This window comes from Cryptomeria japonica, chromosome 11, assembly GCF_030272615.1.
Source record: "Cryptomeria japonica chromosome 11, Sugi_1.0, whole genome shotgun sequence".
Lineage (NCBI taxonomy): Eukaryota > Viridiplantae > Streptophyta > Pinopsida > Cupressales > Cupressaceae > Cryptomeria > Cryptomeria japonica.
In genome coordinates, this window is record NC_081415.1 from 681,542,955 (window position 1) to 681,569,859 (window position 26,905).

Consider the following 26,905-nt stretch of genomic DNA (forward strand, 5'->3'; position numbering starts at 1 on the left):
TGACCTATATTGACTAAATCGCTCCTGTCCCTCTCCAAGGGACCAGGGCGAGGTACCTTGTAGCTCTCGTCCCTCTCCCAGGGACTAGAGCGATTTCCTCCATTTTGCAAAATCCAGACAAGGGTCAAGGCAAGTTTACGTTCAAAAACGAAGGAGAACATGAGATGAATGCGTTGAATATAAATTGAAGATTTTTGGGACGTCCATAACAGTGTTAAATGCCTAGTTCGCTCCTGTCCCTCAGGAAGGGACCAGAGCGATTTTTGATATAATTGCTTTTCTTGCAAAGTTACAAACAATGTAAAGGCATGGGCGGATAGAGTGAAGAAGGACGACTCCGTTGAATATAAACTTGGAACCTGGCAAAGTAAGATGAAGGCCACAAAGGGAGGATCGCTCCTGTCCCTCTCCAAGGGACCAGGGCGATACAATGGTGATGATACGTCCCTCCAAAGTTCAAGGCCGATCCAAGTCAAGACGAAGGGTGGCAAAGACATCTCAAGGCATTTCCATCAAGCGCAACGTTGCAAAGGTCATCACATGGAAGGATTTGCACTCTATAACCCAGATCGCTCCTGTCCTTTGGGAAGGGACCAGAGCGATACCTACATAATGGCGTAGATTTCAAAAGACAAAAAAGTTTCGAGTTACCAAGAGGGTCGAAAGGACATCATTCCACGCAATGAAGATAATTGCAAGTTGGTAAAAACAAGAACAAGCACCTAATAATGAACTTCGCTCCTGTCCTTCAGGAAGGGACCAGAGCGATATTAGATGTATTGATCATTTTGAGCAAGATTTACGTAAGGACAAGATTTCGCAAGGTCTTAGAGGGTCCACGGAAAGGTAGAAGGGTGATGCATGAAGATTTCAAACGTTAAATAATCACCAAAATTGACTTAGGGACCAGATCGCTCCTGTCCCTCTCCAAGGGACCAGGGCGATTTGCTTTGGATCCTTCGTTTTGCTTCAAGTACGTGCTAAGTCAAGACTCCATAAGGATAAACAAGGTTCAAGCCATCATTTGATGATAACATACAAGAGTTTTAAACGTCCAAACATTGCTAATCAAGGTAAAAGCTCATATCGCTCCTGTCCTTTGGACAAGGACCAGGGCGATCCTATCAAAAGCGCTCATATTCCTCCAAAATCGAACCAAGGCGAGGTTAAGCAAGACAAGGGACGGCGTTTGGAAAACATCACAATGAAGGATCGAAGGTCAAAAATGCATATTGAACGTAAAAAAATCAAGATCGCTCCTGTCCTTTGGACAAGGACCAAGGCGATCCTATCAAAACACTCACGTTCCTTCAAAGATCAAGGCGAAATGAGGATAGGAAATGCGAAGGACATCGTCGGGGAGACATTGCAAAGGAGATCGAAGTTTAAAAGTCGCCAAGATCAAGCAAAAAACTTAGGATCGCTCCTGTCCCTCTCCAAGGGACCAGGGCGATAATGATCATAAGATGCATTTGCTCGCACAAGAGAGGCATTCAAATTCGAAGGACCACCAGATGATCGATTTGGGAGGTGAAAATGAAGGAGTTGAACGTTAAAAACGCAAGAATCTAGACCAAAATCATGGATCGCTCCTGTCCCTCTCCAAGGGACCAGAAGCGATGAGGTACGTCCTTTTATTTTCATATCTTTGGCGCCAAATTTAAACAATTCGAATTTCCTTAAATGCTAAATCGATTTAAAAATTGAAAATCTTATTTAAATTGGCATTTAATATGGCGTTAGACACTTATTAATTATTTTGCCTTTATTTAAGATCGAAATCCTCAATTAAAAAAACGCAAGGCATTAAATAATTAATTAATTAATTAATAAAAAATCGATTTGAGCGCTCATATGTGGAGGTCGGCCTTGTTATTTCATTGCAAATCATTTAAAAATCGTTTAAAATGGTTTTATTTTTGTTAAGTCGGCCTAAGGGGTAAAGGATGCAAGCGCTATATAAGGGGGGTAAAAGTTATCATTTCTACATTATTATTTTACCTTCTCTACATGCGAATTAAGGGAGGCGAATATAGTGCGAAGTGTGTTCAAGGGTGGTGCGAGTTTCATTCATCCAAGGGTGGCGCGCTTAGACATTCAAAGGTGGTGCGATTGCAAACCAAAGGTGGCGTAGACATTCCCAAGGTGGTGCGAATTTGAAGATCCATCCAAGACCACGCCTAAGGCGAATTTGCTAAAGACTTGGAGATTTATTTGTGCGAACTTGAAGATCCGTTTGAGACCACGTCCAAGGCGATAAGTGAAGATCACATTCTATCCAGAGGTGGCGAAGTCAATTTTGAGGAGATCATATTGAAGACTATCTTTATACCTCAATTTTGCCTAGGCAAATTTTGTTTTTTGCATTCTAGAGTTAGCTCTCTATCGAGGTATGGCGATTTAATTGTTATTGTTTTATTCCTTTATCGTCATATTTCAAATTTTGAAATTTTGAATCTTGAATTTCTCTTGGCTCAGTCGTTGTATTTTAGGAAAGGATAACTCTAGAGACTTATCATAAGGTTTCCTAAAATTTATCTCTTTTATCTACGTTATTTATTGCAAAAATCTATTTCTCATAATGAAATGTTGTGTAGGCATGGCGACCCCAAAGGCGGGAGCATCCACCAGTCGCTCGGCTCTCATGAAAGAAGATCAGAAGACTGAAGAAGTGGAGACCAAGATCGTGTCCAAGTGGAGCAACATTGGAGATACAAACTTGGGGAACTTTAGTACGAAGAAGTTCCGAGAGGTCCCTTACATCGGCAAGCATTTTGCATCTAGGAGATGTACTTTCATAGTAGTGTCCTCGGTCTTTGATGCATTGAATACCATTATTACCTTAGAAGATCGCACTAATTTCAATTGAGTTGTTACTTTATGGCAAAATTGAAGTTAGTTGAGTCTTGCCAAATCTCATTCATGCTAAGTCGTTCATAGGGTTAGACTAGACTTCCTTAAACCCTATCTTTTTCGTTTTTTTTGAAAGTTCCTTTAGATTAGTAAAATCTTCGAGCTTTTGAATCCGTAAGACGCCTTGAAGGAAACAGCAAATCACATCATACCACTAAAAAAGCTTGTCCACACGTGGAGACCCCACTAAAAGAACCTTGGAGTCCATCTAACTGATCCTTTTTGCAGATCTTCAGCAGTTAGAGACTATTTTCTCAAGAGAGGATAAGATGCCTGTCGGTATTTTATTCTGTGTATGATTGTGTACAAAATACACGTCAACAGTGACATACCCCTCTCAAAGACCCTCATATGGGGCCTGCTTCTTCCAAGGACCTGAAATCCGTACCCACACAACCGAGTCCCCAAAATATGCATTTGTCAGGTGTTTATGGATCCTGGGAACCAAAACACCATCCACTCGCTTCGGCATAAGCCGTTCTTCCATGCATGTAAGTGGCTTAGCCCAATCTTCATCCCTTCGATAGGGCTCTGCTTTCACCACCGGGTCTTCTTCCACTTCCCTACTCTGGCGGATGGTCCAGTTTCCTTTTGTAGCGTACCCCAACATGTTGATCCCTATCATAGGTTTGTCTCGTTCAAACCGGTGAGCTGGTGTTTCATCCACCTGTGCCATCCCTTCCAGGTACCTACCGAACTCCGGTGGAAATGACTGCTCTTCCATACCGCCACTTGATTCCCCAATCTCGCATATTTGCAGCATGTGGCACTCTGGGTGGAAGACCTCGTAGTCCTCCATCTGCCAATGGAAGAGTCCAGCCGATGAACTAGTTCCATCTTCAGAGCATTCGTCCATTTCCACCACTCCTTCCTCGTTGGGTACCCTCCCTCTTCTGTCTCCTTCGGAACCCCACTCCCATCTGTTTGAGTCCTCCGAGTCAGAGTCAGATGACGCAGGCTCTTCACTGATGGCCTGGTTCCTCAAGTCAATCACATACTTATGACCTTCACTCTCGATTGAGAGTGTATTCTTCTTCCAGTTATGATTGGCTCTAGCCATGATCAGCCATCCCCTTCCGAGGAGGGCATCGTACGCTTTTCTCTCCAGTGGAATGACTACGAAGTCCAGAAGGAATCGTTGTGTCCCGATCACTACCTTTTGTGCCATGAGAGTCTCAAGGGGTTTGATGCCGTGGTGATCCGCACTGATGAGGTGGAATGTTGGTGGCCAGAGGGTAGGCTTGCCAAGACCCCTCCAAGTTTCTTCCGGTAGCACGTTGACTCCAGACCCGCCATCCACAATGGTGTTTGTGAGCTTCTGCCCCATTATCTCCATCTCTACCACGACAAGTTTCGGTCCAATGCTTACGGTGAGCAGCATAGGATCTATGGCATCCGTACCAGGTTTCGTCACTGGAGCCGTACTAGATGGTTTTGTCGTCGTTCAGTGTTCCTGGTTGGCGGTGATGTCACTGTTGGTCGTAAAATGGGCTTTGTACTACTTGTTAAGCTACCTTGGTTAAGTATGTTAGTGTCGTCAAGGGTAGTTGTCCATTGCACGACGGTTCCCCATGGGTGGTAACCACAACCCTCGACCGTGTCTTTATATATGCTCTTGTACTTGTTGGATATACTGATGCAGAGAATGATTATTGTACTAGACATTTTGGCATTAATGAAAGCAATGCTCCGTGTTTTTGGTTACTATTCTATCCTATGGTTATCATCTGATCGTTGATATGCAATATTAATAACACATCCCACTGGGTAAACATTTGGCGTTGTTGCCTAGACATAATCGGGAAAGGAAGGAGCGGATGGCGTACGGACACGATGGGCCTACCCATTGGTGAGATTAACCTAGAGGCCGACGACACACAAACGGAACTCTACGACAGAGAGGACACTGCAGCGAGGGAATTCTCAATCCCGCTTCAAGCGGCCATCGAGACCTACGTCCGAAGAGAGGCCACGGAGGCTGAAGTCCCAACAAGTGCTGTGTGGACCGCATTGGAAGTTAGCCACACAACGAATCGGTTGATGAACCACCTCCCTCAGTTGCTTGCTCAGGCGTCACTGGCACAACGAACCTGCCTGGAGGAGATTGCCCGTGAGGAGCGATGCCAACAGGTCCTCCGACGTATGAAGAAAACAATCGTCGTTGGGAAGCAGAGCGTGATGGCAAGAGGCGAAGGGGAAATTGAACCCTGAACCTCCGGGAGGAATAAAGCAATACTATAATCATCCCGACACAATGTTGACATAAATTGTGGCCGAAAGGGAAAATAATAAAAGTTTTTTTTTTTGGTTTTGTGTACATGGTGTGTGCTTGCTATGTACGGAAGTGATTTATGCCCAATATACTAAACAAGGACAAAAATAAAAAGATACAAAGTGACGAATGGGAAGTGGCACAAAGAGTGTTGAATCTCAGACAACAGATAGAACAAAGGCGTAGGCCAAGGCAGCTTGTCGACAGATGACCGACCAAGGGGTTGCTCGAAGGGAACCCAAGAGGTGTCACAAAGGTTGCGGAGGCAGAGATAGACCAAGAGAATTACACTCTCTACACTGTCGTAGGGTTGCCCGAAGGGAACCTAGAAGAAGTCACGGAGGGTGTCGAAGGAGAATTCTATAGTTCCCCAGAATACCACCGTAGGGGAAGAAGTCGCGAAGAGTTGGTGGAACAAACAAGGCGAAGTCTAAACCTGATCAACGCTACCAGAGACCTACTAAAGAACTTGTCCATTTCAGAGGACAATCGGAGGGAGACAACCAACTTGAGGGAGACGACTGAAGGTAATGGTACGGCTGAAGGTGCCGGGGAAGCACAAGGGTACCGTACGGGAGGCAATTTATTTGGTTCGGGGTCAGCAACCTTCTCCGGAGGACCCATGAGTGGAGGATCAGGTGCAGGAGGCGAAGGCGAAGGATCACCAAGTACAAGCACACAAGGCATCGGAGGAGCGAGACCCAGTGGTGGGATGGCAAGTAAGCAAAAATTGCCAAAGTTCATAGGCGATGGCAAGGAAGATGCCGTACGGCATTGCCGTACATGTGAAACAATTTGGTCGGCCAATGGGGTGACCGATCATGATGACTGGGTGCAGCAGTTCCCAACCATGCTAAGAGGAGTTGCCATTGATTGGTACTCTGATATGGAGAAAACTAGGATTGACACATGGGATAAATTGGAGAAGGCATTTAAAACAAAATTTCAGTTGCTAAGAGATGATAACGAAATAGCCGAAATCTACGGTACCAAGCAAGGTACTAAGGAGATCGTCCGCGCATGTAGCCGAAGGCTAAAGGAATTGTTGGGCAAGATTGAAAGCCAACTAGCGGATGGATTGAAGAAATGGTGGTTTGTGGAAGGATTGAGATCCTCCTTGCGTAGAAAAATGAAAATTGTTCCGCCAACGTCATATGAGGACACTTATAATAGGACGATGGACTTGGAAAGTGAACATAAAACATCAAAAAAGAAGAAAACTAATAAATCTTCATCAGACAAGGACGATGACTCTTCCGAAGGGAGCGGTAGCAGCAAGGAGTCAAGTAAAAAGGTGCAAGCGCTACAGAAAGACATGGAGCGAATGAGGAGAGAATTTAAAGCAATGAGAAGCATGGGTCAGACCGAAGGGGATGTATGGTGCACAGAGTGCCAAGAGGAAGGACATATGAAGGGTACCTGTCCGAAGAAGGCCTTTTGTGAGATTTGCCAAGTGACGGGACACTCCATCAAGGAGTGCCCATACAACATGAAGACACGGAATGCACAAGTGCTATTCACTGAGCAGGCCACAACATCCGCACTAGCAGGTACGACCCAACAGAACAACACAACGGCAACCTCTGGAGGGTACCGGGACAATAGACGCAGCAGAAGGAATAATAATTATAATAATAACAATGACCGAAGTTGTATCCAGTATGATGCCAAGGGCTGACCTATGATCCAGTGTAGGGCCTACAGTTAGTGGGGGCACTTCGCCCGAGATTGCACAAAGGAGGCTAACCAGCAGTATCTCTGCCGATGGTGTGGACCGAGGGGCCATGAGGATACAAATTGCCCGAAACCCAGAGTCAATCTGTTGAACATTTTAACCCACTCAGGCAGAGGTATTGGGGGTTATGATGGCGTAGGCAAAGATGGCCTTCTACCCAGAACCCCGCATAGAAATGGAATGAGTACGAGAAGCAAGGGCGAAGATTACGAAGTAAGGTTGTGATTGCCGGTACACCTTCCTCCGGTTCTTTTACCTCCAGCATATTCACCCCTTTTTGCTTTGGACAGTCTGTGTCGTCGTGATTTCTCAGACCTCACCATTTGCACAGCAAACTCCCTGCGTTATCTCCATTTTGACATTATTGTGCAAAGTGACCCCATTCGTTGCATTTCCGACATTGGATCATGGGTCGTCCTTTTGCATTGTACTGAATTCTACTCCTCGGCATGTTATTGTTGGATCTATTGTTACCTCGTCGGTTGTTTCAATACCCTCTAGGAGAGGAATCCGAGTTTGCTGCCGGCTTCAGAGGTGTCGCTAGCGGTGTGACTTGCTCGGGTTGGGCGTAGAGCACTTGGGTGCTCTGTGCTTTCAAGTTGTACGTGCATTCCTTAATGGAGTGTCCCATTACTTGGCAGATGTCATAGAAGGCTTTTTGAGGGCAACTCCCCTTAGTGTGCTCTTCTGTCTTACAGTTCGTGCACCATAGTTCCTTTCCTTGCCATTTTCTTTGTAAGCCTTTAGTTCTTTCATCATCCTCATCATATCCCTTCGGAGTGCTTGTACGGTCTTGGATTCCCCGTCCCTGTCTTCATCCGTACTATCACCATCACTCACTCGACGCTTCCCTCGGGATGTCTTATTTTCACTCTTAATATCCATCGCGTGGTTGTATTCTTCGTCATACGAGGGCGGAGGGACCACCTTCATCTTCTGTCTAAGGGACGGTACCAGTCCTTCAACAAACCATCTCCTCTTCAAGCCATCGGCCAACTAGTTGTCCATTTTGTTGAGCAGTTCCCTCAGCCTTCTGTTACAGGCTTGCACAGTTTCACTTTTTCCCTACTTGGTATTGTAAATTTCCGCCACGATTTCATTGTCATCCCGTAGGAGTTTAAACTCCTCTTGGAAAGTCTTCTTCAGGTTGTTCCATGATGTTTTATACTGGGCATCCAGGTCCATATACCAGTCAATTGCTATTCCTCGTAGGGTGGCCGGAAATGCCTTCAACCAGTAATCCTGGTCGTCTTGGCCATTTGCCTCCCAAATGGTCACGCATGTCTTACAATGTCGTACGGGGTCCTTCGACTCGTCGCCCATGAATTTCGGAAGCATCTGTTTCTCTGGAGTGTGTGCCATTGTTTTTGTCTAGAGGGTTTTATGCAACGGCTAGAAGTTATTATATGCTCGGAAGGTGTTATGTGTCTGGAAGGTACTGTACGCGTTTGACCTGGTTGGACCCCTGTTTGCTGGGCTTTGGTCACCCTCGCTCCTATAGTCCCTCCTTCTTGGGGTTTCTAGATCTGACCCTCCTATTTTGGTTTCCTCCGTCAAGGACAAATTCCTGATGTGGGATAATGTTGTTTCAAAATTATTGGCGATCTCTTCGTGCAGATCTCGTACCGCCTCCTCCCCTTGTTCAGAATACTCTGACGGGTTGCGCTGCGACTCGGCTCCGGAGCCTTTTTCACTCAACGTTGAGTGTGGTGCCTGGTCGGCGAGATCCTCCTCCGCTACGTTTGGAAGTGGTAGGTTCCTGGCGACCTCCTCCAACTCCTTCCACGTACACGGTCTTTGGCTCTCCCGACTACGACTCCGACTCACACTCCGACTTCTGCTACGTTCCTCAGGGCTTCTTGAGTCAGCAACTTCCCTTAGCCGTCGTCTCCTCTTGGCCTGTTCTTTTATGCTGAGGGATCTCTATACGGTTTCCTCGTCTACTCCCTTGGTGGTAGTGGTACGTCTGTCTTTGTTTGGCCCTAGGGGCATTAAGTGTCAGGGGTACGACGTTGACTTGTATCCCTTTCCTCTTCCTCCCTACGGTTCTGCTCTTCGTACCTTTGGAGTACTTGTTGCCGACAGAGTTCCTGTGTAGTTTCCTCTCTTCGGTTGTGGAGTGCAATAAGATTTCTGGCAAACCTTGGAATACTTCCGAGCAGATCAAAGACGGGAGTGTTGATAGTGAGTTCACCACGTACCGTGCCTTCAGGGATGGCTCTCCGAGCAGATCAAAGACGGGAGTGTTGATAGTGAGTTCACCACGTACCGTGCCTTTAGGGATGGCTCTCTCTTGAGCCTCCCTCTGCACATACTCCGTGACCGACACGTCCCACAACTCTACCAAGTCTGCCATCAACTGATCCTCTCGTGCCTCTTCCGCGGTACTTTCTTCGTGTGTCACTGTCTACGACAGTTAATTGCTGGTTAAATGGCCGACCCATTAATTCCTTCCGCTTGCAGCCATAGTTATCTCTAGGTTCGTACAGGCAACGACGCAAAAATGTTTAGTCCTTAGAGTGAGGTCGGTAAACTCACGGATAAACAGAGATATTCCACACGTACCAACAACTCATATCACGATAACATTACCATATATTAAAGCATAAATAACAATTACAGAACCGCTATGGCAGAATAATAATATCTTTATTGGATTCTCAATTATGCCAGTACAATCATAATCTGCCGAGGTTCCATCCATACCATATATAGACTCGATGGTTGGCCAAGTTGCCAACTGTCACTAACTACCAACTACCCCACGGGAACCTCTCGGCAACTCATACACAACAAAACATAAACACCCAAACCAACTATAAACTAACATGTGTTATTGACCTCAAACACTCACAAATATACCCCATTGGGTTTTGACCCCCGTCTATCGAATGGAGAACTCTAAGCAACGGCTGTACTCTTACAAGTTACAAATACAAAAACATTAAAGGCAATGTACAGCACAAGGTGACAAAAAAAGTCTTATGTTTGTTTTGGAGCAATCTCCTAGCTGCCACACATGCTACTACATTATCAGTTATGATTTGCACCACATTTTCTATGCTCACGTCCATGTCAACTTCCTCCAACATTAGAGACAATTTTTTGTGCATTTTCGATTCTGTTGGATGTATCCATCGATTTCAAAAAAATAACCTCACCTTTTGAAGCTATCAAAAAATTAATAATGGTGCAATTTTTCTCATCCGTCCACCCATCGGAAAAAGTAGTGCAGCCATATTTTTTTTTTCCTTGTTTTGTGCTTCCACTACTAACCTTGCCCTTTTAGTTGCATTCAAGAGCAACCTACAAGTACAGAGTGAAAATAATTTTTTTTAAACTTCTAAACAAAAAAATGCCTAAATTCAACATAAACTACTATAAATTGAAGAACATAAATTTAGCCTAAAATTCAACATAAATTGCCATGAGTATGAATTAGCATAAAATTTATACTAACTTCCCACTCAAGTCTTTGCGAGAAGGTGTCTTGTATCCTTTTCTTGCATTTGTCAATGTAGTTACCAAATTGTCCCAATAAGGATCTCTCGCCACATTGAAAGGAATGTTGTGGAAGTACCAAAAATCAGCATATACCATATCTGCATGTTCATGCACCTCCTTGTTCCACCTAGTAGCTTCCAATGATGGTTGTGCTCTAGGCGTGTTTATGGGCATAGAAAACCTATGTGGCGTGCATGTATTTGTAGGCGCTTCTAATGGCACTCTATTTGAAGTAGATGAATTGGAGGTAGATTTGCGTCGGATGCATGGACCATGAAGAGAGCCCACTATGCCCTGTCATTCCATATGTTCATCTGATTTTGGTTGGACTTGAGCACCATGACCACCAACTATGGATGCTATTATGGCTGCCCATGTCCTCTTCTTTTGTAAATTTTTCTCTTTTGTGGTTGAAAGTAGGGCATTCATCTCTCTTTTTATCTCTTAGGTGGTTTTGGGACAAAGCTTGGCATCAAACATGAGTAATGCTTGCAAGATGGTATTTGAGCGATTTATGCTTCCATGATATAATTTTGTGCATCTTAACAAGAAATGGTGGTGAATCTTATTTGTTGGAATGTAAATGCAAAAATACTAAGTTTTAGCATACGATGCATTTTTTAACCTAGATGCAACATTTTGGAGCCAAAATGAAGTAAAATGTTCTAAAAAAACAAAAAAACAAAAAACAAATGAAATATACCAGCGCAAAAAATAATAAGAAAACTCACAATAGCAATATTGCAAATCTCAACAACAAAAGACTTACAATAATACTCCCATAAATTAAAATAACCAACTCAGAATATTATTGCAAATACTTAATAATAGTCCTTTCTTCATCCTTTAATTAGTTTCTTATATATTAATAAACAAGCCCTATACACGCAGGTACAACCAGTCTTATATATCATTCCACATTCAAACATGAACAAATATGAATGCTTATTATGATATATCATCCGATCCCTTACTTCTCACATATGATACTGTGAATCAGCAGTGGGGGCGATTTGTTTGCAAGCATACCACAACAAATATGAATGCTGATTATGATATAGACTTTCCCACCCTTATGTGCCCAAGCCAATACCAAACATAGTCTATTGATAGAGATAGCCGATGCTGAATGACGTGATTCCTCTTGCCACAGTTAGCGCTGGGTCTGAGGCTTCTTAGTGCAACCTGAAGCTTCAATAGTAATGAATACTAGAGAGTGCAGATGAGGGTTTCGTCCCACCTGCAAATTATCCCTTGGAGTTGTTGCCCTAGTGAACAGTCATTCCTAAAGGCAAATTTCTTCCAATTGTGCTGCCCTAGCTATCTCAATGAGCCCTATAAATATTGATCTTTACAAAGTTGGCTCATGAAATAAACCGTCACAAAAAAGGAAAATTATTTAATATCACTATCCAAGTTGGCCTTAATAAAATTATAATTTATCTAATATAAACTAAAAGTTAAGTCGGCCTTAAAATTATTTGATAGTTACACATTAATAATTTTATTTATTTATGTAATTAAAACAAGCAAATAGAGGACCTCGCCAACCTTGTCTGACCAAGGTCATTACAACAAAGTACTGACCTGTGCTTCAAATCTGCCTTCAAAATTCACCAAAAATGCCATTCTGATTCGATCTTTTCTCCTCGATGGAAAAATGTTGTAAATAGTGTGTTTGTTGTTGGGGAGGGTTTTCTTGCCTTTTAGAGAAGAAAGGAGAGGCATTTTGATGTTTTATGCTTGTTTTTGACCTGGCGGCCTTTTTTGTAAACGTGGGTCAGTTTTTAAATTAGATTTGCCAAGTTTTTGGTGATTTCTCATGGAAAATTCGGTAAGGAATTGCCACAAGCTCGGCGAGTAAATGGTTGAAAAACTTGCGAGGTGTTTAGTTTGGCAAGTTGATTATGCAAGTCATTAAGTTGATCAAGAACCATAGTAAGAGACAACATTTGAGCTAGTTCTAGCGTCTCCGTGAGGATAGCTAGTAGCAGATCTGACAGTTGTATAGCTTCCAGCTGGAGATATAGCAGCACCAGTTTCAAAGCCAATCAATGACTGACCGAGGCTTACAATGATAAGAGGTAGAGCATGCCGTATGGGTGGTATCAAATTCAAACGCTTGTGATAACCCTCTACTGTATCACCTGATGTAAATCTTATAAAATACACCAATAATGATAAAATCAATTATTAAAATGATGTTAATATATTAAATGATGGAGAGATGAATTATTAAATAATTAAATATATTTAAATATTAAATGGAATTTAGTGTTAATATAAGTTACGTGCATTTTAAAGGGGGAGGAGTTAACACCACGAGTACTCCCCCCCCCATGGGAAGTGGTGGGACGGTAGTCGCAGCCTGGGCTGAGACCACTGTCACACTCCTTCCCATAGAAGGGACCCCGTGGAGGGACGCAACCTTTCCCCTCCACGGGTATATAACAAAGACAACCCGCAGAGCAAGGAGCAGGACACAAGGAATAAGGAGTGGAGGTAGAGAAGATGCGCCAACAGTCTGCGAGGAGGTAAGTGGTTAAGTCTTACGCTAAGGAATATATATGTGTGTGGATGTGTGTGCCACACACACACATATATGTTTATAATGGATCTGTCTCTTTGACAGAGTTATAGTTTTACAATAGTATTGTCTCATATGTAGCAATAGATATATGTATGTATGCTGAATATTTATATGTATATAGGATCAATAATAGGAATTAAGGAATATGTAAATGTAGGCATAAATTATAGATTGAAAAATGATAATGAAATATAGAATGTTATATGAATAACAATAATGTGGCTATATGATAGAGGCTATTGGGAGGAAATTCCCTTAGCCTAATTCAGGGATTATGATAATCCCTGGTAGGCAGTATATACTGAGTATTCATATGCATATATTTTAAGGCTTGGGTGTCAAAAGCTCACCCAAGAAGAGACGGATCTGGCCGGTCCTCTCTAGTAGACTTGGATGATAAGATGTATCAAATAAGGCAAGGAATTGATCATATATGATGATCTTCCTTGGTAGGCTTGGATGTAAGATATTACATCCAAGACAGGAATTGAATTATCCATCGATTTCCTGGTAAGGCTTGGAACCATGATGGGTTCCAAGAAGGCGGGCATTACAACCGCTTAAGGACATGTCCCAGTACTGCATTCGTATCCTTTTTATTAAATAAGAATTGAGACTACTTTTAATTAAGTAATTGAAGTTTAATTGCAAATTAGATTAGTTATATATATATTTGTTGCATTCTAACAATCTCTTTTGCAGGACAGTGATCCCTAACTAGTAGGGACATTACAACCCTTTAGTATTTTACTCTTACTAATGATCAATTGTGACAACAAACGGGTTAAATACAAACATTGAGGTTCATGGGGTGCAATACTATAAAGATATGAGCTTTAACATTTTTTTTTGGAAATGGGGTAAGGACCTCAATAGGGAAATTTCTATTTGCTGGAAAACAATGTTAAGAATTGCATGTGCTAATGAGATATTATTTTTAAAATAGCAATAGTAGTACTTGGTGAGAAGCTAGGAATAGAAGAAACACAATTTGGGATTTTTTGGAATGAACAATTTTTCTGCTTTGTTTTTTATGATTCAAATTTCCTGGTCATGGGCAAAAGTGCATCTGTTTATGGGCAGTGGTTGCTAATACTATATTTGTGGATGAAAAGGTCATTGTGGAATGGTTAAAAAAATGCCCCCTCGCACTACATCTGCACTATCTCACCCCAATATGAATCTACTTTCATATTGGCACAACAGATACAGACTGAAAGAAGTATGTTACGATTATTGGCACAACAGATACATTGCAGTGGTAATTTTATGTCTAAACACTCTTACGATGATATTTACTATACTTATGCTGGGTTACACTTATGACTTAAATAAAATATAGTAAGCATTCTACATCGTTATTTCTATGTTTTTCATAATTTTAAATTAGGGTCTACCTGATTAAATATAAACATATTGAAGGAAAGAGCATAATGACCCCATTTCTTCAATTTGCAGGTACAGCTCAAGATGAGATCACTGATTCAAGCGTCTCCACTACAATTATTGGATTAAGAGAATTACTTTCCTTTCCATGCCATAATGGAAATAAACATATTTTGAGAGCAAAGTTTGGACTTGCAGCTGATATAGTTAAGGAAACTATGAAAGGATCCTTATCAATGGCTTCACTTTCTTATTTGAATTATAAAAGAATAAAGATCATTCCTTTCTATAAGCCCATTTCAAAAATTGCACAAATTATTGGGGAAAGAATATTGTTGAGTGAATGTGAGAGCAAAGCAAGATTCAGTACCCGGAAGAGGAGAAGTCGGAGATTTCGAACAAGTGAGAGTACCAATGCAGAAACAATAGAGAGATATAGTGAATGGAAAGGACCTCCACCATGGGACCCAGCACTTGGTGGTGATGGAATTCCTAGATTTCTTTGTGATGTTATGGTGAGTTATTAATTGTATCATAATTTTCAATTCAAACATAATTTTGAGAACTGTTTGCCCTAGGAGAGCTAAATCCTACTTCAGAAAACATGTCCAACTAGATTAGCTGAACATGGAATTTATACAATTTAAATTAACTACTTTGAGATCTTAGGTTTCAGTTAAATGCATCAATAGGTGGCAGTCTTGAAGCTTTATTATCTCAATTGTTTTCTAGAGAACGTGATATAAAATTTGGAAGAGGTCATGTAAATGTTATGCAGGTTGAAGGTCTGGCAAAGCAACTTCGCTGTGTTGGTATTGATGCTGCCACTCCATCTTTCAAGAAGGCTGATCCAAGGTAAGCTTTACAGATGAAATCATGAAAATATGGTAGAATAGGAGTGAAAACATTGTCATTGATGGCCGAGTAATATTATTTTGTTAAAGAAATTGAATCAACTATTGGATCCTTATCTACCTTTCCTTCATATATTTCATGCCTCTAATTATTTTTATACTGAGAAAAAAAAAGATGAGGATTTTCTTTATTCTTCTTGGTGATTAGCTGTTCTTGAACTGTTTTTGACTGACATTTGTACTTTCAGGCAACTGCTAGAGCAAGCGCACACAGAGAAAAGGGTGCTCTTGACCCGTGACACTAAACTTTTGAGACGTAATCTTATACCCAATAACCAAGCATATAGAGTGAAGAATCTTGCCAAGCAAGAACAGCTACTTGAGGTATACAAAAATACTTTGTTTCTATTTAATCAACTGGTATAAAATATATTTGAGATACTTAAATTTTAATTACGGTCCACAAAATCATAAATTTAAAATTTCTAATTGAAAGTTACTATGGGAATTTCAACTACTTAACAAACAAAGATTCTCGTATTTTAGAAATTGATATTGAAAGAGAAAACACAACAGATTAAGAGAGAAGTGATAAAGATTTGTATAAATGAATTTTAGTTCCATGGATTTATAACAAGTTTTAGATGAGCAATTAACTAATTTAATTTAATTCACTTCAATAGGAATCATTTTAATCTTTTCTTCTGCAAGTGAAATTGTTAATTAGAATCTAATTGTACATTGCGAGCATTACAATAAGAAAATATAGTGTTTACTCATGAGGTTTTAAAGTTCATTTAGGTGATAGTAGAGGCCTTTTGTGATCCAAAATGCAGCAAACATGTCATTAATTATTTGCTAACATCACCATTAGCATGCTTTCTTGAGTACATCTCAATGACAAGACAAACAAGGTTCATTATCCTAAGATATAAAAAGTAGAGTTACTGAGAACTCAGAGGGTAAAAGCAAGTACAGTACGTCAACTGAGTGATCTAGACCCTTAGGAGATTGAAGAGATGATGAGAAATAACCACTGGTGATAGTTTCAAATCTAGTCAAGAACATCTTACAGTTTCACCTGTGACAGAAATTGCCCTTGATGATGATGTAGTAGACAGGGTGGTTTCATTCACAGCAGAAACCATCCCAGATGAGACGATATGGCAGATCCTCTACACAAATGAGCTGGAGTGTTTGGAATTCTGTCTTTTGATGTTTTGATATGTTTGGCCTTTCCAAGCTTCTCATGTTACTCTTGGGAAATATTATTTTTGTATGACATTGGAAAGGAATGCCTTGCAGCTGCAATTAATTGTAATTGTACTTGGTTACATCAGGCAAGTTGCTTCATGCATGTTGGAATGTAATTGGGAAGGTGAAGTTGCATTGCTGTATAGGTGTGTAGGCATTTTCTTGAAAGTGTCATAGGCCCCTGAAGGCAGTAAACATCTGTAAACCAGCGTGGAGATAGTTGCATGATAGGGAAATTCCTCACTCTTCTAGAGATTTTCCTCCAAACTGAATTTCTGCAAGTCAAATATTGTGTATGCTCCATTGTTGTGCTTTTCTTGCTCCCTTTTTGTGCTGATATAATCTTCCTTATGCATGTTTGCACTTAACTGCAATTTGAAGACAATTAGGACTATTGTTTGCACATTTTACATTGGAATCAACATCATAATTAATCAAATTGTGATCACAATAAATAAGATCTACATTGGTAAATCAAGTTGTGGAATATCTACGTTGACTACGGAGATTGGTACCAAAGCATGGTTTTTCTGTTTTTGTTTTGATGTAGTTAATTTTTTTTGTTGTTACATGCCTCTCACTAGATTACCGATATGAATATATTCTGTCAATTAATCTTTTGTATTGTTGACTGCTTACTGGGTCAAGAAATTTCCACTGTAATTGATATCAATCACCAGAAAGTATCGAAGCTGGAGTATATGTATGAATGTGAAAAGTCATGTCCACGTAGAGGCATGACTTTTACGTGGGTTATGCCATGTAGAGTCATGACCCTACGTGAACATGACTCTTCGTATGCAAGAGTCACCGTTTTAGTTATGCCTTAAAACATTTAACGATGCTCGGGGTTTAACGATGCTTTGACTTCAACTTCGATAGTCACTATATGTATATAGATCGACTTTGATAGTCCTCGATTTATTCCACCGTAAGCAATCGGTTACTATTAATCAATATATATATATATATATGTTTGATTTAATCCGAATGAGGCTATATACTTAACAAATAATATGGTCAATTTTAATGAGGAATTAGACCCTCAATGGGTTAAACCACTTAGGGGAAGTTATTTTTTAATAAAAAGAAACATTTTAACATTTTTTATGATGCCAAAAGTACAACCTGTTGACGTGGCTAAAATCGCGGAACTGCGACTTCCATCTGGCCAACGCAGAATAGAATGCTAAGTATCATATCCTCTCTTGAGATAAGGAAATCCCTAATTCTGTTTTAAATTGATCAATGGGGATGACCTCAAGGTTTCGGTTGTCAGGTCTTGTCTGCGGGATAGCTTAGCAGTTGATGTGTTTTGCTGGGGGCACAAGGGGACTTACGTTTTGCAACAAGGTGGTCTGCTGTGATTCTCAGACTACGAAATAAAATCGAAAGGGAAGGGTTCAGGAAGCCTAAGGACAAGGATGATAACAACTGATGTAGCGGGTAGACAAATTTCGATAAACCAGTTCTTGTTTCGCCAGAGATACCCTCACAACAAGACAAAAACGGTGCAAGCTCTAAGGGATGAAGGATTTTCAGACCGGAGATACTCGTTTTAGGCACCCAATTTTGGCGCAGCCTTAAGACGAACACCTGCAGTTGAGCTAAGCACAATTTTGGGTTCAGACTAACCATGCACAGTAACCTACAATCAACAGACCCCCAATGGTATGACCAGAAATGCATCAAATGCACTTCCACACTTCACCATTAAAATCCCTGCACTCTAAAATTAACCAGTTGAAAGAAACCATGCAAACAGACTAAAACAAAGACAACAAACACCATATTTCAATGTTCATATATTTGCTTCAGCTGCCATTACAACATTTTTTGCAACATCTCTATGCTATGCCTAAAATCTAACCTATTCTAACTCTAATATCTAACTACAAAATTCTAACCCTTTACAAAAGAAAGGCCTTTGCCTTTATAGAATTTACAATTTTGAATCGAAGGGCAGGATTGATTGCATCCAAGGGCTGCAACCTGCCATCCAGAAGTTGGCAGCCTTAACCCATGCCCATTAAACTCTCAATCATCTATCCAACCACTATCTCAACTACCTGCAATTGTCTGGATTCAATTTGAGTCTATCTAGTAGTTGGACATAACTATCCACAACTGCCCTGTTTCCCCTTTGTTTCAAAATATCTTGAGTGGGGCCCACAGGCAGTTTTACAATAAAACAGTTTCAGTTTTTCAGAAACTGAACTTTTGAAATTAAATCCAGCTGTGTATTTCTCAAGAATGCATAGGCTTGCCGCATTTGAAGTGTTCTTCGGTCTTTGGTCAAGGTGGTGGACTTCAGCTTTGTGGTCTGGTGGCACATCTGTGGCATCTCAACATGCTTCCCAATGCTCGGTTCAGATCTCGCGCTCCTGCATCTTCTTCTTCAGCTTTCAGCGCTTGGCTCTTTGACGTTTCAGACCTTCTCCTGGTTCTTCGGGACGATGCCTTCGACCTGCAAACAATCAATCTCACTTTAATAAATCAATTTGAAAAATTAAAATTAATTTGACAAACGTTAAATTTTAACGTTTGGCTCAAGAAGCTCTTTGTGAGATGAATCTTTAAATGTTTTTCGCTTGATAGAGCTGAAATGTGAGATTTTATTTTAAATGCTCATTTGCCTCTCTCTTTGGAATTTTGTGCATATTAGGCAATTTGAAATGCCTAAGCATTTTTTGAATTTTGGGCTATGAGGATTTCGACTTATTAGATTTTCGACCAAAAAGGCCTTTTGCAAAGTTATTAAAACGCCTCTCTTCTAACATCTTCACGATTTCGGCCTAAAAGGCCATTTTGCCAAATTTTAAGTGATTTCAGCCTAAAAGGCCTTCTTGCCAAATTTAAGTGATTTTGGCCTAAAAGGCCTTTTTGCCAAATTTTATGTGATTTCGGCCTAAAAGGCCTTTTTCCCAAATTTTAAGTGATTTCGGCCTAAAAGGTCTTTTTGCAAACTTTAAGTGATTTCAGCCTAAAAGGTCTTTTTGCAAACTCATAAGTGATTTCGGCCTAAAAGGCCTTTTTGCAAACTTGAAGTGATTTCGGCCTAGAAGGCCTTTTTGCAAACTTGAAGTGATTTTGGCCTAGAAGGCCTTTTTGCAAACTTTAAGTGATTTCGGCCTAAAAGGCCTTTTTTTTCCAGCTTTCAAGTGATTTCAGCCTAAAAGGCCTTTTTGCAAACTTTAAGTGATTTCGGCCTAAAAGGCCTTTTTTTCTAACTTTTAAGTGATTTCAGCCTAAAAGGCCTTTTTGCAAACTGTAAGTGATTTCGGCCTATAAGGCCTTTTTGCAAACTTTAAAGTGATTTCGGCCTAAAAGGCCTTTTTGCAAACTTTTAAGCAAGGTTGCACGAGTACGGGGGTACTTGGAGACTTTGGAGATTGGTGCTGGTACTGGTACGACTATTTTTTCAAAATAGGAGACGTGGGTACTTGGAGATGCCAATTTCTTTTAAATATAATTTAATAATTTATAGAAATTCTGAAAATATGACATTGAACATTAAATATAATATAATAATTTAGTAATGCTTGTTGCAACGTTTTAAGAAATCCTTGTGACCTACATTTGTTTTGAGCATTGTTTTTTTTCTTCTGTTTGTACTACATTTTGATTATTTTGTTGCCTGTGTTTTGTTTTGTTTTTAAATTTTAAGGATTCCTTTTTTTTGTTTGGCTTGGAGATGGTGGGAGACGGGCGGATACGTTAGCAGGAAGTCTCCTCTCTATGGAGACGTTTCCAACCAAGTTTCTGGTGTGGGATACGCGTTCGAGTCTACGGTACTCGTACCTAGGGGTTGGGTACTCGTACCCATGCAACCTTGCTTTTAAGTGATTTTGACCTAAAAGGCCTTTTTGCAAACTTTTAGTTAAAACGCCTTTACTTCTCATTTTTGCGTTTTCAGGTTAGAAGGTCATTTCCGGCCCCAAAGCATATTTATGAGCTTGAAGTGGTTTTCGGCCTGAATGGCTTTTCTCCGAGTTTGTTCATTTGTCATTTTCAAGGGATTTAACTATTTTGCGAGATTTTCAGAGGGCATGAAACTTTCAAACTTTATCCTTTTGCTCATTTTGCTATAAGCGAAATTGGGTTTCTAAGGCAACTCACGCGAGGTTTACTTCAAAGCATTGAACGCTTCCTTCATTTCTCTCCTACTACACAGGCAGACCAGACTCAAAACGGGGTCCTGTCAATGATGGGGTGTGTGTGCTATACGCTCAACACAACCATCCTTCATTCATCCTCTGAGATTGCTCTATATCAGCTGTCCCAAAATGCACAAAATCTGATTTATGATGGATTGTATTATTCACATTATCATAACCCATGATTGCACCATGTGTACCCTCAAGTCTAGAATGCAAATCATTATTCTCTTCTTGACCAAAGGCTGCCATATCTTGAGGAAGAGAAGTTAAGTCACTGCTGTTTTGAACTTCAGAATTATGGTCATACCTTGGTGACAAATCTTTAGATTCATGGAAATGAGGAAAGGAACCTCTGCTGTCCAAATTCAGAACTTGGGACTTTTCTCCCCTACTATCTTCGGATTCACTGCACACCATTAAATTTCAATTTTCCTCATGGTCTTCCGAGTTGAGAAGAGGAGGTAGTGTGACAAATGAATCCAAACTTTCACTGTCCATATCAACCTCATAACCTGAATCTGCCTGTTTATCAATTTTTTCATATAGATTTTTGCAAACCTCAATTGTAGCCTTCATATCTTCTACTCTCCCAATGTTTTCCTTGCTATCTTCTTATTTTTCTTTCTGCTGATATGAACTTGTGGATACCAAATCATCTGATATACCCATAAATTGTGTGTATGAGAGCATGTCTTGTATCTCCTTAGGAAGAGAATGATACTTATGGTAGTTACTCATAACTGCATCATTCAATGCCCTGGCATGAGGCCTCTTACTTGTACTTGTTGATGGAGATGAAACCTTTGTTTTCCTTGAATGTGCAATATCTAAATGCTGCAATTCACGGCTAGGTACCTTTTGCTTCATTGGTGAAACAGGAAGCAAGGTAGGTAATAATCTTCCACCTTCAATTCTGGCCATTGACGTAATTGGCAACTGAAGCACTGATTTCTACCCTCAGGTTGGCAGAATCATGCTCTGATACCATTGAAAGATGCCGAGTGCTAATTGAAGCAATTTGATATAATTTTCCGATTCTGATTTCTTTGGCCAGCGGTAGGGAGTTTGGTTTTTATATGCGTTTTTTGAAGTTTTATGCTTTTTTTGTGTTTTTTTGAGATATATGTTTTGGGAAATTGACAATGCAAATGAATAACAATGATAATACATAAACAATTGACTGGAAACTAATTTTCAGATTTCTGATTTTTATTTATCAGCAATAATAAATGAATGTAAATGATTTCCTTCAACAATCTAAGCCAACAATGCCCTACCAAGAGCCCAGTGCTGGGAATAGAGGGGGTCTTATTGGCCTGAACTGGTGAAATGACTGAATGAAGCCCCTCCAGTTGCAACCAATGACTTCTGAAAGCTTTATTCATCTACTAGATAATTATCAAAAACAATTTAGAGGAGAAATCCTTATTTCAGTGCATTTTCTGAACTTTCCCAGGAGAAATCCCAATTTGGTGTGTCTTCTACCCATTGTTTTACTCCTATAGCTCCAATACGGATTGTTTTCACCAAATAACTATGGGGAATCTTCTAATTTGCTACTAACAATGAATTTTGTATGAAAACCTGTTGATGTGTCTTTTGTACACATGCGAACACAGAATAAAATACCTAAAGGTACCTTATCCTCTCTTGAACAAAGTTCCCGATTACTGAAGATCTCGCCGAAGGATCAATCGAGGCAACTCCAAGGTTCTTGTATGTAGTTTCTCTACGTGTGGATAAGCTCTTTGCAGTACGATGTGATTTTGCTGGAATCACAAGGGGACTTAATTTCAACGACCTGAACGTCTGATTTGCTTTGGATATTACTGGAACGTGGAATTCACCGGCCCTTGATTTTGAAAAAGAGAAAAAAGGATAAGGGTTGGAACGGGATCGACCTTTGATGAAATTCTAACTAAGTCTTGCTTTGACATCCCAGGACCATCTCCACAAGGTTAGTGCGATCTTTTGAGGAAAGCTTTATGATGTTCAGATCACCGCTACAGGCATGGACAACATTAGGCTGATGCATATCAATGAAGAAGCGACAATTGAAGTTAAGCTTAAGCTGAATGATTCCAGTTGACTACACAAGGCAAATCTGCAATCAACAAATTGCTAGTAGTATGGATATACAAATTTCGCCATCAATCATACACATTTCTTCCACTCATCTAATAACATGAAATCAAATTTGAGAAGTATAGAGACCATGCAAATTGTTGAATCGACCCATAGAATTTACCATTTCTTGAATGAAGTTTACAAGTCCTCTACAACAACATCTTGGCAACAATCTTTGCCTTCTCTTTCTACTCTACTCTAACTATTTCCTATTCTATGACTATTCACTATTATCTATTCTCTATCAACTAACTACTAACCAACTATTAACCTTTACAAATGAGGAGCCAGGGCTTATATAGAGAAACCCTGTACAAATAGACGACTCTGATTGATTTAGAATCAATGGCTAGGATTACAAGATAGAAACCCTAATTAGGGTTTGTTACAACAAACTTCCTTAGCCAATTAGAAAATTACATTCCAGGAGTGAGGACCAATAGGAAGCAAGGGTAGGTGCCTCGAAGTTTGTGCCATCCTCGATGAGTCAGATACATTGAATCTGGACACGCTTAGGTGGACCAATCCGACTGGATGAATGATGACTGGGATGCCACCTTGTCTGACACTTGTAACTTGGTTGATGTTCAATTTGATGAGGTTGAGAAGCTAACTTTGATTAACTCCTCTAAGACTATCTGCTTCTTCAACGGATCCTTGCACTGACCTTATTTGATTCTCCTTTGTCTTTGACGTGATGGATGGGTGGTGTACCTTTCCTTGAAATGCTGGCAATGCTTTTCATTGTCATCTTGTGGTTCCTTAGTGTGGCAAAGTGAAGATTCTGGAGGTAGCTGGCAATTCCTTGATCACCTTGAGTCTTCCCTTTTGCCTGTGGAACGTCCTTGACGATGATGGATTGGAATTGGTCGTCCTTGATGATGCTAGAGTGGAAGAGGTCGTCCTTGATGATGTTGGACTGGAAGAGGTCGTCCTTGCCCTGGTTTTCTCCATCTGCAAAATAATCCAAAAGGTGATTAAGTAAATATGACATGTTCATTTCAACAAAGCATTTTCCACCTTAAATCATCAACAAGAAGATTTCAAAATAAAGTTCGCTCAAAATCCTTCCCAGGGACAGGCCCTATAAGAATTTCGCCCTGGACCCTTTGGAAGGATCAGGAGCAAAATTTTCTATTTTGCCCAATTTAGACCTCTTTTCAACATTATCTCACAATTAGCTCTTCGCTTGGCCCAAACAAGGTGAAAAATAGGAGTTTCAAAAGATTTCGCCCTGGACCCTTTGGAAGGGTCACGAGCGAATTTTGCATTCTAGGATAATTCTATTACTTGTTTACTCCAAAATTCCTCCCAAGGCAAACATATGATAGCTTTCCTTCCTCCAAAGCCTAGGGATCCATGCTTTGACCTTTATCCTGAGCAAGTTAGGTGAAATTGAGGATTTCTCCCTTGACCCTTTGGAAGGGTCAGGAGCGAATTTCTTGATCATGGACAAAACACTCACTTCTTTCACTCACAACCCCCTCTAAGACATGCTTGTGGCAATCTTTAAGCCCAATCTACCTTGATCACTGTCTTGGTCTAGCACAAATTTGGAAGAAAAAGGACATTTGGTGAATTTCGCCCTGGACCCTTTGGAAGGGTCAGGAGCGAAATTCATGATTTGCTTGTTTTCTTTCACCAAGGTTTATCTTTTTCACTTTCTATACTTGGACTCTTATCCTTGGATCCTTCTCCCATGTTTGCAACACTTTGTTTGACTTCAAAATGACCAGAAAAGAGAATTTCGCTAGAAATCATGGCCAGGGACAGGACCTATAATGGATTTCGCCTTGGACCCTTTGGAAGTGTCAGGAGCGAAATTCCACGTTCTAGTAATATCCAAAGCGAATCAGACGTTCAGGTCATCGAAAGTAAGTCCCCTTGTGATTCCAGCAAAATCACATCGTATTGCAAAGAGCTTATCCACATGTAGAGAACCTACATACAAGAACCTTGGAGTTGCCTTGATTGATCCTTCAACGAGATCTTTAGTAGTCGGGAACTTTGTTCAAGAGAGGATAAGGTACCTTTAGGTATTTTGTTCTGTGTTCACATGTTTACAAAAGACACATCAACAAAACCCCTTACTTTTATTTTATGGCAATGGTACGGCTAGCTGGGAACTGTAGGACTGGCTCCAAAATGGCACAATTATCAATGAAACCTTCCTTAATTCTGCCCAGATCGGAAAATCAGATTGAATTAATGCTGTTGCTGTGAAAATATCTCTGATTATGACCCTTATTGGTCAAATAAATGCATTCCAAGCACTCCAAATTGATTGGAAGTGAAAGGGGTTACGTCCTTTCACCAAGCAATGGAAGTTTTCGTCCCCAATTTTTAAAATTGACAATTAATTAAATTAATTCTTATTAAGTTGTCCAAAATAAATATTATTTTAAAGGATGACTTATTATTAATTAATTTAATTATTCTAAAACAAAAAGGGGTAAAATAATATTATGAAATGTCACTTTATGCCATCTCCTCAGGCAAGTTCAGTGGTTAGGAGATGATTGGCTAACCAAGGGGGACTTATACTTAGTCACTTTTTGGTCTTGGTGAGCTTAAATTATATAGACTTTATAATTATTCATTATGAAATTACTTTTTCTATAATTAGAAAATTTTATAAAGTAACTTTATAAAAAGGGGATTAATGAAAAGTTAATAATAAATTATACGTTACCCCCTTGGGTGCCCCTCTCTAGTAAAAAGTGAGAAATAAACTTTAAATTAAAAATGGTTCCATTCATGACAAATTGGACCCTCAAAATGGACACCCAAGTTAGAGGAGTATTCCAATGGAATTTAGTATTTTTGAAGCCCTAAGTTGGATGTGGGGTTGAGAAGTTAAAAAGGAGATACATTGGAAGTTTTGGGCATTATTATTATTCATTCTTTTGGCAGCTTTTCTTCATTAGTAGGTCTGCAACATATATTGCAGGGTTCTAGAGTGAAATTGGAGACAAAAACCTTCATTTCTTGGTGAAAGGACGTAACTCCTCTCACTTCCAATCAATTTGGAGTGCTTGGAATGCATTGATTTGGCCAATAAGGGTCATAATCAGAGATATTTTGACAGCAACAACATTAATTCAATCCGATTTTCAGATCTGGGCAGAATTAAGGAAGGTTTCATTGATAATTGTGCCATTTTGTGTTAAAGATGATAGGTTGAAATAAATATGATCATGAATGAGACTTACATCATTAGAATAATTCATACATGTATACCAATATACATAGTAATAATCATTGAGTTTATTATCATTATGTATATTAATATACATACATATTCTTTTCATGAATAAGTTAAATCTGATTAAATGATCTAATGGCTGATCATATATCGATCATCATCTTCCAAGTGTAAATCTGTGATCATGCATGATCCATACTTTTGTTGTCGGGAATAATCATTATGTTATGTTGTTATGTTTATGTTGTCGTCGGTAATAATGTGTTACGGCGGTCAGTTAGTTAGCCGACGGGTAGGTAGTTGGAGTCGCGACGGTTGTGTCGCACCCCTTCGGCAGTCATATATTGTACCACCTCCAGATGTTGGAGGACATGTAATGTTGACGACGGAGATAATATGAACATCCTTTGACATTAATGGAAAGCTTATTCTGGTACTTCTTTTATATTTGCATTGTACATTGCTGTTCGATTTCTGCATTCTTCTTGTTTACCCAGTGAGGTAAACAACTTTGTTGATAGAGTGTATCGACTATCTTCTTCGATTTACCATAAATCGATAATGTGTATCGATTTACCTTAATCGATAGTGTATATCGATTAACTGATTCTTTAGTTTAACATACCGATTGTGAATCGGTTGTGTTAACTGAATAGTTAACTATCAATTGTGAATCGGTATTTGTTTGTAATAATAAACGGTTTGTTAGTGCCACCAATTATGAATCGGTATTTGTTTGGAATAACAAATGGTTTATGGACAGACATATCGGTGGAGAGACATGTATTGACACGTGTGGAGACATGTCTATCCATCGATGTGCCTCCCCATTTAGATATATATAATTCACAAACAGATTGATGAAGGTAGTACCACAATCTATCAGTGCAAGCCTTGGAAAATCG

The 26,905-nt window shown here is 40.0% G+C and overlaps 1 protein-coding gene across 4 annotated transcripts in view; it reads left to right on the top strand.

Annotated features, from left to right (window-relative positions):
- Positions 1 to 26,905, top strand: part of LOC131038134 (uncharacterized) — a 158,905-nt gene that overhangs the window by 76,213 nt on the left and 55,787 nt on the right. For all 4 annotated transcript variants that reach the window (XM_057970463.2, XM_057970461.2, XM_057970464.2 and 1 more), the window contains 3 exons: positions 14,473 to 14,915; positions 15,179 to 15,255; positions 15,503 to 15,638. In XM_057970463.2, coding sequence (XP_057826446.2) covers positions 14,473 to 14,915; positions 15,179 to 15,255; positions 15,503 to 15,638 — 656 coding nt within the window. The remainder of the gene's footprint in view (positions 1 to 14,472; positions 14,916 to 15,178; positions 15,256 to 15,502; positions 15,639 to 26,905) is intronic.